Raw genomic sequence first — 20,491 nt, 5'->3', positions numbered from 1 at the left:
TCAAAACCACCCTACTCCTTACAACCTGACATCATTAGCTCTGCAGAGGGTCAGACACCGGATCTCTGGAAGGGAAGGAGCGAAACAAAAAGATGTTTTTCTTAGATGGAAAAAAAATAAAAAGAAAAAATAAGAAAGAAAAAAAAAATCTCACACTTGCTGACCTGCAGCATCAGAAAAAAATCTCACTGCAAAGTTAACAGGTAGCTTTTTGTTTGCTTTGGTATCTTCTGACGGAGCAAAAAAATGACCAAGTATTGCAACTGTTCAGGAAGGAGAGGAGGGAGAAGAAACTGCATTGTTTTTTTTACAGGTGTAAAAATATCCAATTTGCATTTTTGGGACGCCTAGAGAAACTTTCCACAAATCACTGTCTAATTACTGGAAAACACAATTCATTCCAAAAAAAATTATATCAAAAGCAATGTCACAAAAGCACCTCGTCGTTTCAAGGTATTTAACTTAAGTGCTTAAATAAAAGGAGGGACATGACAAATTCAAAATAAAAAAAAACATCCAGTGAGGAGACAGAAAGACAAACTTCAGACCTGGCAGTTTGCTGGTTTGGTTGTATTATTGCAATCTGACACCAAGTTGTGTCGACACATTAAAAACACAAAAAAAAAATAAAACAGGCAGTCGGTCCAAGTGGTTTTTAAAAACGCTTTCAGATTAATTAAATCTGTTCGCTGCACCTCGGCGACGACGTCTTCCGGCCGAGGGTTCATCGTTTCACGTCTTTCCCTCTTTGAATTTGCATAAATAACTAACTTTGCTATAGTTAAATGGAACTTCTGGGACTTTATATAAAAATAAAAAAAAGTCCCCCTTTTTCTGCTGGCGCGATCCCAAAAAGGTTGTTCCTCGGTGGTTCGGCGAGGTGGTTCGTGTCGAGTTTGTTTTCCGGGGAGGCAGTGTGTTTCTACAGGCAGTCTGGGAGGACGGGGAGGCGCTCACAGCTTCTTCAGCCGGCTGTACATGTCCCTCTTGCTGCGCTCGCCGGCCCAGGTGCGGCTCTTGAGGCGGAACTTCCTCAGGTCCTCCTTGAAGTCCTCGTGGTGCATCGGCCGGTAGGACTGAGGTTCACATTGTGCCTGTAAAGGGAGACAGCGAGATGATAAAGATAAGATGATATGACCTCCTGAAGACACGTGACAAACATCTCAAGTCAAGTTTAAGATTAGTAAAAGGTGATTAAGGGGAAATTATAACACCACACACTCACCCTGAGGTCTAGAAAGAATGTTAATGCTAAAAAACTATAAAAGTAAGATTAAAACCTCATCCAGACCAATGAGATCTACACACAGCGCCTCATCTGTTCATGACATGTCGGAACACAATCAGTTACTGGGCTGTGCTCCATGAAGTAATACATCAAGGCTGTAATCATTCTTTCACAGACCATTTGATTTCTAACATGTGTTGGTATATGGCGAGAAAAGAAGCACTTTGCATAGACTGAGTTAGTAACTGTTCCACTAACTCCGACTAATTTCATTGCCAATAAACGGAGATCGCCTAAAAATTCAGCTCAATATCTGTCAGTCGAGGTTAAAAACAAATTTCTGAAATTTTGCAAAAATTGTATAAAAGAAAAAGTTTGTTTCCAGTAACTGCTTTGGAGCAAACAAACTCGTCTGTCATCAGAAGGTGTTGGTTGAGGCTAACGTGGCCACGATAAACAGTACAAGAAGCTGGAAACAAATCCAGCTGTTTGCTCTTAAAAAAGACTCAAAGAAGTGGAAGAAACAAACAAAGCTTTGGCCATCGACAAGAACAAAAAATAAAGAGAAGTCTTCAGGAATTGCTTTCATTTTGGAAAGTTGTAATTGCTCCTTTCATGCCAGCTGGTATTGGACATGTTTCACAACATCTGGAGATGTCGACAGAAGAGCAAACAGCGCATCATCTTTTAAGTTTAATGTTTGCAAAGTGAGAGCCTTTTTTTTTTTGAAAAAGTACAACAAAACAAAACTACTTAAGCAAGCACAGGACTGCAACGGCTAAATACCCCGGCTCGTGCTGCAATGACGCAGCTACCTCAGATTGTTCGATGTGATAAATGTGTCGCTATGTTGCGTCAGAGTATTTCAGCTCATGTTGGGCGGTTTCCAGTTAGAATAAGTTTCTGCATGTAATCTGTGGTTGCGAAAAAGGTATTTTGTAAAGACTAGGAACACCAACGAGAGTTTTCCAAAGCAGCCACCAAGGTCTGTATAACTTTATTCAGCGTAGCAGCGACTAAATGGAACTTATGGCGGGAACAATTTGTCCCAGTCGAAGCTTACAAAGACAAACTATCAGCTCAAGACGGAAGCAAAACCAACCTGAAAATGTGGGAAGAAGTCTTTGTATCCGCCCTTGAGGATGTAGAGCTCGGGGTAGTGGAGTTTGGGGTATTCGTTCATGGCGCGATCTCGCTCCCTGACGAAGCGGCACATCCGAGGGCCGCGCTCCGACGAGAACTCGCAGTGGAAGATGATGACGACCCGCTTGTCGGGGCAGGCCGGGACGATGGGGGTCTGGAGGAGGAAGTCCTGCACCTGGTCTTCTTGGTGCAGGTTCAGAGCTCCCTGAGGGGCAAAAAGGCAAACCAGAACACCAGTGTCACAACATGGAACAAAGTAAGATGCAACACAACTACTACACATTTTTGCACAGATTAAGTCACATCCGAGTCTTTCATACACCGTCGACTCACCTTGATGTGTCCTCCTTCGAACTCGTAGGGGTAGCGGCAGTCGATGACAATGACCTGCTCGACTAGATGAGCAAACTGTCCGGTGAGAGCTGCCACCATCTGAAAAAGTCATGGAAAAAAAAATACACTTTAGTGCTTTATTTTGAAAATATTTTGACTGTAGCTGCAGTAAAACATTAACAAGATGTTGCACAGGGTGGAAAAGATGGTCCACTCACGATAGCTGGGGTAATGTACTTGAGGTCTTGATGTTTTCCCTCTACTGTGGGCAGTACGAAGGGCTGCAAGACAGAGGAGGAAATTGGATTAGAAAAGCTACTCGTTTAATTTACCTGTAAAAGCCACACAAGCTGAGGAGTGTTCGGCCTTCTTTACCTTGGTGAAATCTCCTATTAGCTCATTAGAAGTGTCCTCACTGTCCAGCAGCTTTTCAATCTCCGTCTGACAGAAGGATTTGGACCTCTGCAGCAGCGAGCAGCCCTGGAAATGGAGGAGGGAGAGACTTAAGGAGGCAGTCATGGAGAAAATGAGGTAATTTAAGACAGTCTGTAAAGCCTGCGACAACAGCCAATAAGCCTCGGCGGATGTTTCGGAGCTCGTTTCTTCACTTCCACTAACAGGTGACAGGCGGCCCGGCCAGGCTGGTTCTTAACCTGCCAATAGGTTCCTGCTTTTGTCTGAACGGATCAACGTCTGCATTTCCAGATGGGATCAAATGTTCTCCAGCATCACAACAATCAACCAAAAAGTTTGGAACTGCAGCTCTGAGTTGTGAATGGTTGACTTCCGACTCAAACATTAAGCTTAAACGTACAGTTCTGGTGCACAAGAGGAAACTTCTTAGGTAGTGGCAGCACTGGAAGGATTTATAAACCGCTGCAGACAGTAAGAAGCACATAAAAGCTGAATTTGGTTTATATTTAACAGAGGACGATGCTGATTCCTCGACCAGATCTGACCTCACGGTCGATGCAATAAGCCTTAAGTAATATCAGTAAAAATATAAAAATCTAAATAAACAAAAGCACTAGTTCAGATTGTCCAAAGATTGTGTCGCCATCATGTCGGCAATTATCTTATTTTACTTTATTAAATTAACTATAATCAGGTTACAGTTGGACCGACAAGGTTTTCTCAGGGATCTAAACTGATTATTTTAAACCGTTATTCAGGTTAGACAGTGTTGTGAGTGGGACGTTATAGAGAGCAGAGAGGCGACTACAGTTTTCTCATATTTCAAAAGAACAAGCTAAATATTGGATCCAACAGTTGGTCAGAATGATAATCCATCAAAGCTGTAAATCAGACAAACGTGATGCCTGCTGCTCCAGGCGGCGAGGACTCACCATCCTCGGGGATTCGGGGTTTTGTTCCAGGATGGTGACGTGAGTTCCCGCCAGGCTGCGTCGTCTCTTCACCCTGACCGGCGTGTTGTCATCTCCGGGGCAGTCGGGACGCTTCACGGAGGGCCGGGACACCGGACTGGGCATGGAGGGCGAGCGGAACAGGTTGCGCGGCCGGCAGCGCATCACGGGCTGATGACACGGCGAGAAGAAGCAAAATATTAAACTCCAAGCAGGGATGCTGTCAATAACATGATTAACTCTTTCATGAATGAGCTCTAAGAGAAGCTGCCACATAAAGTCTTCCACCTTCCTGCATTCCCAATCATCTAGCAGACAATACAATAAATTATAAATCTTTTACTGCTGCTAAAGTAAAGGTTTTGCTCTCCGGTGGACAAACTTACAGAGTCTTCTCCGGTGCTGTCGGCCACCAGTGGGGCAGTGAGCAAGCTGGCCATTCCCATCGGCATCCCAGAGTCGTTCTGCAAGAGACAAAAAGGGGCGCCGTGAGACAAATATTAAGACATAATGTAGTTTTATTTTCAAATCATAGCGCAATTAACAGATCATGGAAACAGCAAAGTCCTCATAGGAGAGTTTGGCCACTCGGCAGCCATCTTGGTAACATTCCTGAAAAGTTATTGTGGGATAACAAGATCAGGCTCCCGTTGAAAAACTGCATCCATACAAACACCAGTCAAACTTGATTAAAAAAGACCTACAACGTTTAAGGAGTTTCCTGAAATTTTTCCCCCCACATGTCTATTACATGCCTTCAAGACAACTCAGTTGTCTGGATGTTTCCAATTTTAGGCAGTACAAAACAGATGACTGTTTTTTTTGGGGTGAGACAGGTGAGACGTGTATCATACTCCTGCTGTTTTTAGCCTTACAGAATTCTCCCATTGATATTTTTGTAGGATTTATTAAGTTGAGAGTCTCTCCCATAAGAAATATTTGGAAAGAGCGTTCAAAAACTATTTCACACCCATTTTTTTTCCTCATTCCTTTCTTCTGAAGCTCTGAACCTCACCTCCATGTTGTCGTCCAGCACGCCAAAAAAGCCGTCATCCTCGTCGTCATCGTCGTTTTGAGATGAGCGTCTCAGGAACATGGGGCTGCTGTCGAAAAAGTCACACTGCTGGGCTGGAGGAGGCGAGGAAAGCTGGACAAGAGGGAGAAGACACGGAGGATCAGCACGCTTCTAGGACTAGATCTTGAGCTTGAGAGGCAACGTGGACGAGTTCTTCACGTTAGAGTTACCATGAGGGCTGGTGCTGAACTGGGACGGCGGGCGAAAGCGTCCTTCGCCTGTCCGCTGTTGAAGGAGCGGACACGGCAACGTGACGCCGGCTTGGTTGGTTTCTTGAATTCAAAGCCCTCCTGAAAAGAGAAAACATGGTTTAAACAGTGAATCAAGGCTCAACACAAGTGGTTTCACAGATTCTGTACACACAATTTTTCCTCCGGCATTCGTTATCTGCACAAACCGTGTAATGTGTGCAAGGAAAACAAGGTTTTTCCTGGGCCAACATTGACACTAATGTTATTCTTGTAACTCTGAGTGATATAATAAAATGGAAAATCAACCAGAATCTTAATGACGCAATGCCTTCAACATGGTAACACTGCTTCAGTTCTATCATCTAAGCAGGCAACAGGCCTTTTAACACTGTAGGTTCCTCTTACAGATTTACTTGTCAAACACTTCATCAGTGGCCTTTTGTACCAAAAACAGTCTGAGCCACTGACCTCTGGCATGTTCTCCTTGTTGTCGTGTTCAGAAGCCAAGGAGGCGCTTCTCTGGGAGAGGGGTTGGCCGAATATTCCATAGCGGTTCGAATCTTCTTCCTGTCCCTTCAGAGATGGACTGACACAGAGGAGCTGGAGCTGAAGGAGGGAATAAGAAGACATGAGTTTAGTAAACAAGCTGCTCTGTGGTGGATTTTTCACTGGAGGATGTTTTGAACTCATTAAATAATAAGATCTGCCCTTGAGATTCAACCTTGTCACTGAAGGTTTGACTGTTTTCTGTATTCTGAGGCTTCCCCTCCATTAGCACATGTTGTTGTTTTGTTTTTGTTTTTTATCTCCAACTGCTCTGGCAGAAAATTCTGTAATTAAATTTTAGTGATATGGAGACTCGACAGCCAAATTAGAACTACGAGAGACCACATTCTCACAGCATTGGCCACAAATTCAAGCAATTACAAACAGACATGCAGGGCTGTAACCACAGGAAACACGACAAAACTGCTTACTGGCAATGAGTTGATTCGTCGAATTGGCATCTTCCTATAGTCAATAAAGGGGAGAGGAAGGAACTGCAGTCAGTACAGATCACATTAACAGGCAGACAGACAGTTTCAGTTTGAGGAACAAACTGCTCCCAGGACGGCAATGTTGCTCAAATGAGACAACAGTGGCAAAGGATTTTATGTTATCAACTGGAAAGCAACTTACTCGTTAACAACTCTGCTTGACTGTTGAATGGCCTTCTCAAATCTGTAACAGAAAATGGAGATAACAGCAAGAAAAGATTTTTAAAAAAAATCTGAATTCAAGAAAACATAAGAGAAAGTTAACGCATCTTTGTAATAAAAAATAAAAAAAATCTGCCAAGAAAAGCGGCCTCAACCGCCAGTCGATACACTGCACGCTCATAAACTAGCAAAGACAAAGAATCCGGGGCTCTATTGAGAAACCGAGAGGAACGGTTGGACTTGAGGAAGTTGGGTGAATGCAAAGCGGCGAGAGGTGGTCTTTGCATTGGAGTAATGCCCACCTGTATGCTAAACAAGTGGAGCTGAGGGCTCAGTGTGGAGCTCAAGAAGAGGAGGGGAGGGGAGGGAGGGAGGGCAGGGGAAGGGATGCAGAGATCAGCTAATCTACCATATGCCTGCTGGAGCCAACGCTGCCAAACCCTTTTCTGCAAGGACTCTTTGTTTGTTGAGGGGGGGAGCGTGCCCCATTCAGTACAGACCAGAGGAGGGGAGGGCGGTTGTTCTCCGGGGGTGCCCTGATTTCAATAGCTCTGACGCAGGAGAATCTCCAGCCCCACTTTTCCCTATTGAAATAACACTGCATAGGAAGAGTGTGCCAAAAACCAGAGGGGGTGGGCTATCATTAAAACCAGGGCATGTCCTCCCCCAACCTGGAAAACTCCTAGCAACCAAACAGCTGTTAAAAGGAGGTGAATGAGGCCCTGAGCACCAAATGCTGCTGTATAGGAACTCGCATCAGACAGCGGCAGATGTCTGCAGAGACTCACCCAACTAAGAATTAGGGAAAAAAAAGGGCCACCCAAGATTAGGCGGCGGAGGATGTGCTGACAAACTGGTCAAGATAACAAAGCTGAGCACAACTGCTGCAACAAGTTTCGCGGCGACCTGCCTTCAGGTTTCAACAAGAGTCAAAACTTGTCCGTGTGCAAATAGAAATTCATATAAACGTGTTTTTTCCTTCTCCACATTTTCTCAAGAGTCAACACCTGTAATCTGATTCTGTAACATCCCAGGCGACCGTGTCTTTTTCACTTAAAAAACACAAAGAAAGTTAATCTCATATTGCCTTATCTGCTAATCTGCTTAAGAAAAAAAAAAAGAGTGAAGCCAGCATCTTAAAGCCAACGGTAGAAACAATAATCCTACAGATGAGAAATGATGCTTGGCTCAGCTGAACCCAAGCGCAGGGCGGGTGGGGGGCAGAGGGGCGCCGCTCACAAGCTGACTGATTGGAATAGACAGGAGGGGGGGACAGCGAAACTTACGTGTCCTCGACTTCGACAGCATCCATGGGGCTGGGGGGATCCATGCCGAGGCCTGGGGGAAGAGATCTGGGTCATAAATCTACACAAGCGTCAGGTGGTGCAGCACAGAATGGGAAAGTGGCACCAAAAACCAGAGGATTCAGGCTGTGACTGGTGGATTGTCAGTTAAATAAAGATTAGACTGTAAATTTGTGGTTATTTTTAGACTGTAAACTTGAAGAAAGGTCCCAACTTCCCAGCTTTGTTTGATTTGATCTACTAACACTCAAGCATCCATGAGACAAAGAAAAGTGGCAAATCCATGCATATAAGAAGCAGGAAACAAGGTTGTATTGGCCTTTTTAGCTTGAAAAAAAAATAACAAAAACAGCTTCTGAATGGTTTTCTGTCAATTAAATAATACAATTGCAACTCTAAAAAGTTTCAACCCACCACTGACAACACTCCTTATCCCATGACCACAACTACAGTTGAAGGCATGACTATGAAATCAGGTGCAAGGCATGAACATGAGGCCCTCAGGCATCAAATCTAACAGCATCCATTAGCACAGACAATGGTGTTTAAGGGGGGCTCACCAGCATCAGATGAGACGTCAGAGGCAAAGGAGGGAATCTTCTCAAGGGGTGCATGCTTTCTCCTTTTCGGGGTATCACATTGACTGTGCAGAAAAGAGATTAACAGAGAAAAGAAATCAATAATATGAACACTCCATCACACTCTGCGTGTCAGATAAGGGCTTCAAAACAACTGATGGGGAGTAAGGTTCATGGCTTACAAAGATATGAGCTAAAGTCAGAGATAACAGATAAAATATTATTAATAGTACCTTCCCAGTCCAGCTAAATTGTTCATGTCCAGAGCCAAATTGGTGACAGGAGACAGCACAGCCGCGGGTCCGGGGGAGAACAGATTCCTGCAATGCGGGTCCTTTGTGCTCAACTCGGGCAGAGTGAGCGAGGAAAGTCCGGGGATCCCCTCGGGCCTGCCTTTTAAAGCGGTGTTAACGGGACTGAAAAAGGCGTCCATGACTTAATTTTTTTGCTGTCCAATCTGGATAAATCCTGCAGAAGATGCTGCCTTTGCGGTGGATTTAATTTTAATTTCGTGTCGGCCAAATTAGCAAGACGCTCCAAACTTCAAGCTAACCCGGAAGCTAACAAGTTAGCTAGCAACAATTATTTTTCAAGGTAACATTTCCAAAGATGCGCTGCCAAAACACCGGCTGGAAGTGATTCGGTGGTTCCGTGTGGGGTGAAACGTTGAGTCGGTCTTGCTGAGCTGCTAAAGCCACATAGCTGCTGTTTGTGTCAGAGAGCCGCAGCGGTGGATCCTCTCTCTCTGACAGCCTCCGGTTTCTGAGAAAACACACTGAGGCTGCTTGTATTTATGTTCAAAATAGAAGCTCCGGAGCGGCAATATTTGGACCAATCAGAGCCGCTGGTACATCCACATCAAAATATTGTTACCAATCAGAGATGCCGTTACATCCAGCCGACCAATCAGAGCGCCGGACGGCTGGACGCTGTTGTCCTGTCAGCGGATGGAGAGAAGAAGGAGGATGTGACACAATCCTTTAAAATTTTCATCGTCTTTTGTTCTCAGGCTACGAAATGTGAACTTTAATCACATGTTACACAATCTCACAAGCTTGCTTTAGGGTGTCTAGTTTATTTTAAATGCATGGAGTGAGATTTATACGGCTGGAAGTGATGGATTTGGCAGGAACTTGTTTTAAAATAGGACATTTTCAGCAAAAAAATCAACAAAGTGCTGCAAACAAAATGTCTGAGCATGCAAGCCTTTGTTCAGATTACTAATAAATAATAAATCTAAGCTCAAGTGCAACAAAATAAAGCTTAAATCTAGATTACTGCATGATCTTGTTGCATCATATTAAAGGACAGTGATGTTATGGTATATAGTATTGTGTATATATAGTATTGTAGTGTTAAAATGCTCCATTGTAAGTGTAAAAACAGGACCAGAAGAATCACTTTCGGTGTTAAAAGTATAATCAGTAGGAATAGCACTACAATGAAAAAATACTACATGTATGTGAAAGTCCTGCGTTTAAAATATTACTGAAGTAGAAGTGCAAAAATATTACCAGAGGCACTTAAAATAACCATTTAGTTGGTATTTTAGTCAATAATAGTTTAGTTTGTGTCAAAATATCACTCTGTAAAGTAACTTCTAGCCATGGTTGTCAGAAAAAGTACAACGTTGTCATGTGAAAAACTACAATAAATTAGTTAAAGTACCTTAAAAGTAAACGTGTTCCTGTTCCACTACTTGTGTTCAAGCACAAACTACACAAATTCATTACATGAATCCTGCAGATGAATCACAGCTTTGTCCTCTCAGAGAATCTCTCCTCTGCGCGCCTTATGACAGCCGAGCTAACACGCTTCCCGCGCAAAGAAAGGAAATTTTGTCCAAAAATTGGCAAAGCCCCGCAAGTAAAATGTCTGTGCGTGCAAGCCTGTGTTAAGATCTACAAACACAGACACCGTTAGTTAATCCAAACTCAAGCGCAACAAGATTAAGATATTAGAGCAAGATTATTGCATCATCTTATTGCGTTATTGCCGCCAAGGAAGACATATTCAGAAAGTACAAGAAGTAATACAGTAGTACAAAAGCATTATGAGAGGAATCACCTTTAGTATAAAAAGTACAATCAGTTGTAGAGGATGTCGTTTGCTTCAGTAAATGTAATCGTACTACCGTGTAAAAATACTCAATTACATGTAAAAGTGCAAAGTTATTAGAAGGTAAAGTACAGAAACGTCATCAGAAGCACTTTTATGTTGCAGCAGATGGAGGTTGAGCTAATCTTAACTGTTTAAATGGTATTTTATTTGATGTTAGTTGTGTAAAATATCACTACATAGCCTAACTAGCTTAAGAACTAAAGCTGCTAAATAAGGAAAAAGAACAATGTGGTTCAAGTAAATTATATAAAACTGTAACTGAGTACAGCGCTTGATTAAATGTGTCAATTAAAACTGATATTAATGAATCGATAGCACAAATATGTTCGATAAATGTTGTATCTGAGCCACAGTTTTTGCCTCTTTGCGTCGAGTTTTTCTGAATCACATGGTGACCTGATGGCGTGTCTGCTGTAATGGAAGCCGAGCTCGTTTTCTTCCCACACAAGGTGACTCAGACAAAAGAAACGAGTCCCTCACTGATCTAACAGGACGAATATGTACGAAGGACGACACTTCACGCGCTCCCCTCTGCTGTCTAAACTCATGTTCGATTCATGGAGGTGAAAAGCAGCACGGATGTGGAGAAAAAAAACAGACTGAGAACTGATTCTGAATATGTATAGAGTGTGTGGTTTGTATTTCGCGTGTGTGAGTAGATGTGGGAGTTTTCAAGTGGTTTAGTTACATCTGCCCTTATGAGGCTTCACATCCTGCATCTTAAAACTGCAGCTATGGTTTCAGAAGAGAGTTAACACAGAACTGAAACCATCTACATTCTATTCAGAGTGCAGATATATCTATTTATACTGGAATATGAGGATAAAGTTTGAAATAGTGACTCTATAAAGATGGAATATTATAAACTGCATGCTTTAGTTTCACTGTATTTGTGATTAATACACTGCTTCTGGTCGACACAGACCGGTTTATGAGGTTTTGTCCTGTTGTGATTTCCCTTTTTCAGCTTTTGTTGGATTACAAATTCCACAGTCCTGCTGCAAATGGAAGCTCGAACAATATCTTTGCATTATATTTTCTAATATTATATTATATTTTTTAAGTCTGAATGAAAAATCTAAACTATACATTCTAAATAAATAAATAATCTGTAAAATAATAATAATAATAATAATAACGAAAACCTTACAATAAGTGTGCCAGAAAATTTGTTTTAAAAAAATAGAATAGCATAATATTCCAAAGATTAAAAATAAAATAGTGAAACAGTGAAAATAAATGAAAAATATCAGTAAAATAATGTGATTTTAGCTGATTTAAATACGGTAAAATTGTGTGATTTTATGAAATACTATTTGTAAAAAAATACAAACATTTAATGTGGCCGTTTTTAGACATTTTTTAAAAATTCAGTAACCATGTAAATTAAACATTTTTATCTTACAAGATATTATCTGTAATTCAACAAGACAGGGGAAGCAGTTTTAAATTATTTACTATATTTTTTAAAGCCCTATTATAGATAACTTTATTTTTAAAAATAACAATATCAGTAAAACAATTACATTTTTTGCTGATTTAAATACATTTTGTAAGATTTTGTCCCAATCTGACTCTCATTTTTTCAGCTTTTGTTGGATTATAAATCATTATCATTTACAGGGCGTACACTCTAAATGTAAATCTAACCTACACACTTTTTAAAAATTAAAAACAAAAAAACAAACAAACAAAATGGTGAAGCTCTGACAGCGAAGGGGCAAAAAATGTGTTATAAATGGTGGAATATTGTCATGTTCAGAAACTACAAAGCAGTGAAAAAGTGCAAATATCTGTAAATATTATAAAAATATTATAAGGAATAAGTATTTAGTATTTTTTAACGCTTAATATAGATATTTTTGTTTTTAAATAACAGCAAAAATTAGTAAAACTATACGTTTTTTTGCTGTTTTAACTGCATTTCATGAGGTTTTATTCTGTTCTGGCTCTCTTTTTTCTGCTTTTGTTGGATTATAAATGTAGAAATCCTGATTTAAAATGGCGCCACTGTCTCTGCCTGTAAGTGTCTCCTTCAGGACTGTACTCGGTATTTAGTAGAAGCTAAACAAACACACACACCTGCCTGTAACTAGTTCAACCAGAACATTAAAGCTGTTCAACCAGACACATGTGAGCAGTAAAAACACGTCGGTATTCTGCCTCAGGTTCACGTGAGGCTTTTCTTTGTGTTTCTGCACAAAACTAGAAGTCCACGTTTCTCTCCTTCTTACTGTATTTACAGTCTAGTTTTTGTAAATCTGACAGGAGGAGTTCTTTCAGTTTCATCTGTGGTTGTTAGTAGAGTAACCGCCTGTCCAGTCTCTGTGTGATTGGCATCGCAGATGTAAATGCAGGGTGATGAACTTCCCCTGCAGAGGTACGAGCTCAGGCTTGTGACACCACGATCCACACCCCTCATCTGAAAAGACGAGACAAAAGGAGGGGAAAAGGGGGGAAGAGGGGAAGGAGACTCACCCCAAATAAAACCTCCTCCAACCTGTTGACACCTTCTGCTCACCGACAAACACTCACTAATGACACCACTCAGAGTCCTCTGAAGGACATTTTTGACTGAAAAGGTAAAATGATCACATCTAATTACTGACTTTCATCATACTTCCAGGATTATTGAGTGTAACTTCATATTTAGGTCCAGTTCTGCCGTCTGCCTTTTCATAAAGAGATGAGTAGAATGTTTTACCAATCACACACTAACCAGTTTTTCATTAAATGGTCGGAAATATCAGGAAAATGCTCAGATTTCTGTCAAATGACGTCACATCTACTTGTCTTTGCTATGTGTGAATCAATCATAAACTTTCTTTATTCGTCGTTGCAGATTTACACGGTCCAGTACATGTCACAATAAAATTACGTAGCATTTGGCTCAAAGACAAGAAAAGAACAGAGACAAAAATAGGGAGTATATATGTAAAAATAGCAAATGGGTATAAAAAAGGTGTAAACGGTAGAAAATATTAATGAAAGAAACTGAATAAAACCTACATAAAATACAAGATTTACATATATTGTTTATTATAATGTGTTTATTTCCCATTTTATAAATGCCTAGTCTGAGCCACTAATTGTAAATGTATAGTTTAGTTTAATTTAGTTTAGTTGATTTATCTCAAACTACATTTAAAAACACCAAATAAGCAATGCATATTTAATACATGAGCATTATTGAGAATTCAAGTCCAATACTCAATAAAAGAGAAAGAAAGGAAAGAAAGATTTGATATAAACATAATAATGCAAACACACACACATGTCAACTTACATCTGGTTTGAGAAGGAACAGAATGAAGCAAAAGACTGCGAATCATTTCCACATATTCACCTGAGGTACTCATCATGAAAGCAACGCCACAAAACATCCCTGTAACCTCAAATCATTATACAATACCCACCGAAGACAAATGACCAGCAGCAGCTATGAGCACAGTTCTTCACCCACATGTTCCACCTCTACATACAGTATATACGTATAGATGCTGCATATATGAATATTAAATAAGAAAACAACTGTAATAATTGTAAAAGTTGAAGTTTAGTGTAACAGAAATAGGGAGTGATAAACTCACAGACATTTGTAAAAAAAATAAAAAATAAAAAAATCACATTTTGCTAAATGATCCTCATGAGCTCCTGGTCGTAGCAACAAAACTCCTGAATGAGCATTTGTATCTAGTTATTGATGCACTGTTCATTTATTAACATGCTGCTTGTTTCTTTAGTATGTATTCTATTTAATGGAGGCTTATTTGAACGTTTATTGATCTGTTATAGTTCTATCTCAGCTATTATGCTGTATAATGTCATTCATTCTGTACGATGATGTTTCTGAGTCCACCTCTTACGCCTTAAATAACCGCAGTGGTTTTAAAAGTTTATCCAGTTTACAACAAATCATGCACGCTTAAGGTCACGGTGAATCGAGTTGCAGCTTCATTTATTTCTTTGTAGAACACAGGATTATGTTCCTGAATCCAACTAGACCCTTGAAGCTTGTTTAAGTCTCTTCATGCCACAGTTGCATTATTGTTGCAGACGCAGCAGTTTTCCACACAACGGTTCTTTAAGTGAGTCACACTGTGCGATAAATAAGAGATAAAATCGAGTTAAACAATAATAACCTGCAGTAAAAACACTTTATCTGTGGAGCAGCTCTTTTTAAAGCAGCATTCACTAATGATTCAAGCTTATATCACTTTATTAGAAGCTGCATGTTTTTAGTAGAAACACTGGACCTGCTGATAATGTTGGTTTGTTTGTTTGTTTGTGGTTTGACTCCCTGAATCCGTCAAACTCAGGGAGCACACTGTTAACTTCCAGCAGCAGTTTGTTGGCGCTGTCAGACTTCAGTAACCTGTAATCAGGACGCTCGTAAATTATTCTATCGACGGTTTCAAGCCTCAGTTTTACAGCCGTGATCAGCAGCTACACGGGAAGCAGGGTTTCAGCAGATGTGACCTTTGCAAATAACTTCTGACTTCCATGAAAGAAGCTAAAACTCAGTCGGAATTCGACAAATCAAATGTCAAAAGTGGCAATAAATCAGATTCTCGCTGGTTGAGGCTGCAGTCAGACTCAATACTAATGAAACACTAAAAAAGTTTCAAGATTTTTTTAGTTTCTGCAGCAGTGGAAGCAGCAACGCCAGAGAAAACTCAGGTACAAGTCTTAAATTCTATACATTATGTTGGTAAAAGCACAAAACACAAGTAGAAGCAAACTTAAATATTACAAATTTGGCCGTAAAAGAAGCAGCAAAGTGAACTTGAAGTATTAAAAAAAGAGTCGTTCTGCAGCTAAACGGCAGCAGAGTTACACAGTTATATGACTGGATAGAGAAGAGTTCAACATTTAACGGCTTTATAACCACTCAGAGGCAGTTTAGTCTCTAACTGTGGACTGTGTTTTATAAGCTGGACACTCTGGATGTGAAATCTAAAGTATGCACCGTGAAAAAAGACAAAATCACTAAAGAAAACGTTTCAAAAAAACGTTAGAATATTGTAATTTTAACAACTTTATACATATATTTTGAAAAATCTTTGTAAATACAGACAAATAACTGCATCATCAGGATTAATTTAACTGTCACGCATTGCAAAAGAATTTAATTATTATTCATAAAGGTAAAAATATATAATTTTGGTGTTTTATTGTTGTTTTTTCACAGGAAAAAATGTAAATTAATACTTTTTCTGTGTTTGTAATTCATCAAAACAGGGAAAAACTATAAAATAATATATAAAAAAAATAGTTTAAGAATGTTTCACCATTTTTAAAAAATAGTTAATCTATATATATATTAAATATATCTTTTACAGTTGTGTAAATTGCTCCTCTTAATTGATTAACAAAGGTGGAGCATTTTGGCTGCAATGTTCTGAGAACGTTTCGGGGATGTTGTTGAGGAAACATATTATAAAATCTATAAAACGTTCCCACAATGTTCCCCAGTGCTACAGGATACCCAAGAAAGAGTTTTCCAGCTCAGGCCACAGTTTTTGAAACATTGGAACAAGAAGAACGTTCTGGAAACTAGAAGAAAACCGCTCGCTGTAGACATGAGCAAAACTCTGCAGGACGTTTTCCGGAAGCTTCTGGTGGATGCTGGCGGCTGACAGTGGGCCTTTAACGGGCAATAAGCTGCTGATTGGACCCTCAGATTTGCATTCGTCTCATCTGGAAACACGTTTGCTGCAGCTGCGTGAACATTGACGCCAGTTCAAACGGTTCATTAGCACGGCGGCGGCGGCTAACCTCCGGAGCAGCCACAGAAGACACTCCTCGGCTAATTAGCATCGCAGGAAAACGCCTCTGATACGTTTCCTCTGTGTTGTAGTCGCAGCTATTTACAGAGCAGAGAAGGAAAAGTTTCATCTATGACCTGACCGAGTCCAAAATCTAATTTCCTGCGTTATGTGTCGCCATCTTTTCCCCTCTGTGACCCGATACGAGCTGCTCACAAAGCAAAGGCACCAAAAAAAAACTTAATTTGCTCATAAATGCAGCATTAATTTAAGACTTCTGTCCTTCGTGTCTTCACAGGATGAGCAACAATAACCAACACATCTTAAAAAAACAAAATACTGACATGAATGTTACAGAGAGCTGAACTGAGATCACAAGAAGTTTCACTGTAATGCTAAAAACTGGAAAGATTATGAAGCTGCTGCAACTCTGGCTGCTTTTAATCTCTTCTTCCTTCACGCTTGCTGCGCTACAGTTGAATTATAAAGCAGCTCCTTTTGGGAAATGTGCTTTCTGCTGAGAGACAGTTGAAGCTGAAGCCAGCAGGTGATTGATGAGTTCAGTTGAGCCTCAGAAAGACCAGAATATGTGGCGGTTTCCCTCACTTAGCACGTCCTATCTGCTTTGTTTCATCTGCACACAAACAAAACAAGGCCTGGATTCCCAACAGAGCTGCATTCTGGGAGATTTCTTGCAGCAGCTCCACCTAAAAAAAACAAAACACGCGTGGTTCACATGTCGGTTTGTGTGCAGATAAAGTGTGACAGAATGACAGGCTTTATGCTAAGCTAACTAGCTGTTAGCTTTAGCTTCATGCAAATGCAAAAACGTGCATTTCCCAAAACTGTCCAACAGCTCCTTAATCCACAAGAAAAAGCTTGAAGTATATTTCAGGCCTCGGTGTTGCTGCAGAAAGCCCTTATCGCTGGATTTGTGGTTTCCCGCCAGCAGATAAGAGGTTTGTCGAGATAAGCGTTTGTAAACTGAGCCCATGCAGATACGCTGCCAAGGCGCTGCTTCTTGTCGGGATGATACGGAGGGAGGATGTTTCTATCGTGGAGTCTATCTGGCATCTTTTTTTTAAAACTTATTTTGCTTTATCGGCCTTTGAAAGTTATGTTTTTATTGTGTTTCGGGTGTTGACACGTTCAAGACTCAAGAAATGTGGTTGGAATAAGCATGTAAGCGCTCTAAATGCATGATGTTTGATAAACTGTACGCTCTGGATGTAAAATGTACACTATAGACTAAAAAAAAACAAAAGAGGAAAAAATCTGGAAAATAAAGCAAAACAAAAAACGGTGAAGATCTCACAGCCTGAAGGTGCCTCAGAAAATACACTAAAAATGGTCAAATAGTGTAAAGTTCAAAAAGTAGAAAGTGTGAAATGCAAACATCTGTAAAATAATGTCATACAGAACAACAGTGTAATTTCATTTGTAAAAAATAAAGATTAATTGTGTCTACCTATTTTTTTCCTCCACAGTAAACATGTAAATATAACTTTGTTTTGTTGTTTTACATGATAGTGTCTGTAATTTAAGAAATCAGGGAAAAACAACATTTAAAATGTGTTTCTTTTTGTGTATTTTTCAATCCTTAACATAAATAATTTTACTTTCAAATGACAGATGATATCAGTAAAACAATTATATATTTTTGGTTTATTTAAATATAGACAGTGTCATTTTATGGTCACACATTGTAAAAGAAAAAAAATGACCATTTGTAAAAATAAATTAATTAATTAATAATACATATATATATATATATACACATTGTTAAACTTTTCTAAAGTGACTTTTAGAGCTGATTCATGTAAGGCACATTAGGTAGCTTAACTTCTAAATGCATGATTTTATGGACATGTTTTCAATTTTAGCTGATATCTTTTAAAGTTTTGTGGATTCATGTGATGATCAAATGATGAGCTGGATGTCCTGCACTACTCACTACATCCTCACAAGTCATCTTTTATAACATATTTTGCTTTTTTTGCCATTTGAAAGTTATGAAGTTATTGTGTTTTGGGTGCTGACATGTTCAAATCTTAAGAAATGTGGTTAAAATAAGCATGAAGGCAGATAAAAGTGACTTTTGGAGCTGATACATGTAAAGCACGTGACTTTACTTAACTTTTACATGTACATTTCCATGATTTTATGGAGATATTTTTAAATGTAGCTCATGTTTTTAGCTTTTTTTTTGACAACTGTGATGAATTAATGATGAGTTTAGGATGTCCTGCACTACTTTAATCCGTTCACTACATCCTCACAGTAGCATCATCAGTCATCTTTTAGAGTTTATTTTGCTTTATTGACATTTGAAAGTTATGCATTTATTGCATTTGGGTGATGACGTGTTCAAATCTCAAGAAATGTGGTTAAAATAATGCATTACAGAGAGCATTAGGGCGGATTGTTGTAACGTTTGCATGCAGATTTGCTCATTATATGAAGATTTTGTTCTATTTAATTCACGTTTTTAAGTTCATTTGACAACTGTGATGGTTTACTGATGATCTAGGGGAGTCTTGCACTACTTTAATCCTTCACTACAGCCTCCCGGTCGCTCGCTGCAGAAGAATGAAGGGAGTGTATGCATGGAGACGCTCAGTCCATCCACCTCCCTGGTGTCAGTCCACACCATTGTTCCCTCTCATTGTCCTCGCTGGTGTCAATGCAGGCTTCTCCTTGGAGCAGGCCGACCCTCCACCCCCGCACACACACACCTCCAGGCGCAGGTCGAGGAGCTGGAGGAGGAAGGAGAAGGAGCAAACATCTGCCGGCGGAGGAGGCCGACAGATGGACGAGAGCTCCGGCCTCTGGCAGGAATTCTGGAGGGAAACACCAGACAAAAGATCAGGAGGCGACGAAGACGGGAGGCTGCAGCCGCTGTTGGTGGGGGTTGATGAGGAGGAGGAGGAGGAGGAGGAGGAGGAAGGAGGAGGAAGGAGGAGGCTGATGGAGTGAAGTGACACATCCTGAGTCTGCTTTAATAGACAGACAGTTGATAGAGAGCAACTTTAATGACCCTCTGCAGGAAATTCATTTGTTACAGCAGCTTCAATGACACTCAAGAATCAACATGTAACACCGAACGTGGAACGTTTCCAGCACAACAAACACTCACAGAGGTACTAACAGGTAGTGAAGACTTAGAGTGAGGTAATAAAAAATATATATAGTTACCTGTAATGTGCAAAAAATATAGTACAGAAAATATAGAGTGGAAAAACATAAAAGAAACAAAAAACAAAAAACCTATATTGTAAAAAAAAAAAAAAGGTACAATGTGCAAAAACTGACTTGCATGTCTAAAGTGTCAATAAAAAAGAAAAAAATAGATAAAAGATATAGATAGAAACACATCGAAGAGTCTCAGAAATATATGACATCTGTATATGTAGAGCTGTAATACATACAGCTATATTTTGTACATGAAACCTGCGATATAAATGCATTTAATTTGTATTTTTCTTTTCAAAATGTGAGGGACATCGACTTCTTTCTGTGTGATATTGACATATTCTTCATCAACACACTGTCCCTGTCTTAGTTGTTGCTTTTATAACAACAAAAGCACAAAACTCAGCAACGTAAAAACAAACAAACAAAAAAAAAAAAGGCAGAACAAAGCAAACTTAAATATAAGAATTTGTGCAAACTGAGAAACATCAAGTAAACCCACAGACTGTATATTAAACACTGACATAATGACTCTCCCTGTTTTGAAGGATCCAGTTTGGAATTTGGAAAAATCCAACTTTGTCACCTTTTTTATTCTCACTGGGACAATCATTTAGAAAATAAACATCATGTCATATTCAAACGGTCTTGAAACGACCTACTGAGATCATAAACTCAGCAATAAGACGTGTTACTGAGGTAACAGATCAAGTGAGAAGGACGCTCGTTTTCTTCTAGACTTCTGTAAAACCTGAAGTCTGTTTCCAACCCGATGAGTCGCCCCCTGCTGGCTGTTAGAAGGAACGCAGGTTAAAGATGCATCATAAGTGGTTTCACTTTTCAGACCACATCCATATTTCATGTACAGTCTACGACAAATTTAACAACAAAATCATTCATTACTGGAAAAACAGGAATATTTAAAGTCCCTCTCTGGCTATAAATTTACCCATAAAATTAATTTTTGTGTTTCAAAGTTTTGAAAATAAATATTA

The 20,491-nt window shown here is 39.8% G+C and overlaps 1 protein-coding gene across 1 annotated transcript; it reads right to left on the bottom strand.

Annotated features, from left to right (window-relative positions):
* Window positions 1-506: 506 nt before the first annotated feature.
* Window positions 507-9,182, bottom strand: cdc25b (cell division cycle 25B). Its single transcript, XM_008278958.1, has 15 exons — window positions 8,649-9,182; window positions 8,398-8,480; window positions 7,820-7,871; window positions 6,514-6,555; window positions 6,312-6,345; window positions 5,803-5,940; window positions 5,314-5,433; window positions 5,084-5,215; window positions 4,455-4,532; window positions 4,051-4,239; window positions 3,080-3,184; window positions 2,923-2,985; window positions 2,705-2,803; window positions 2,331-2,576; window positions 507-1,094 (listed from the first exon to the last, which is right to left on the bottom strand). Exons 1-15 carry the CDS (start codon window positions 8,846-8,848, stop codon window positions 954-956), a joined length of 1,722 nt encoding a protein of 573 aa, XP_008277180.1. The 5' UTR covers window positions 8,849-9,182; the 3' UTR covers window positions 507-953.
* Between the last annotated feature and the right edge of the window lie 11,309 nt (window positions 9,183-20,491).

The sequence above is a fragment of the Stegastes partitus genome, unplaced genomic scaffold, assembly GCF_000690725.1.
Source record: "Stegastes partitus isolate 25-593 unplaced genomic scaffold, Stegastes_partitus-1.0.2 Scaffold139, whole genome shotgun sequence".
Classification (NCBI taxonomy): domain Eukaryota; kingdom Metazoa; phylum Chordata; class Actinopteri; family Pomacentridae; genus Stegastes; species Stegastes partitus.
The sequence above is the reverse complement of the archived record's forward strand: the minus strand, read 5'-3'. Positions and strand labels throughout refer to the sequence as shown.

Excerpts from the sequence above, each read along its gene's own strand:
- cdc25b (XM_008278958.1), bottom strand. The coding sequence starts at position 8,848 with ATGGACGCCTTTTTCAGTCCCGTTAACACCGCTTTAAAAGGCAGGCCC. Across the intron at positions 5,941-6,311 it reads GACGAATCAACTCATTGCCA|CTCCAGCTCCTCTGTGTCAG; the intron begins GTAAGCAGTTTT and ends TCCCTCCTTCAG. Across the intron at positions 4,533-5,083 it reads TGCTGGACGACAACATGGAG|AACGACTCTGGGATGCCGAT; the intron begins GTGAGGTTCAGA and ends TGTCTCTTGCAG.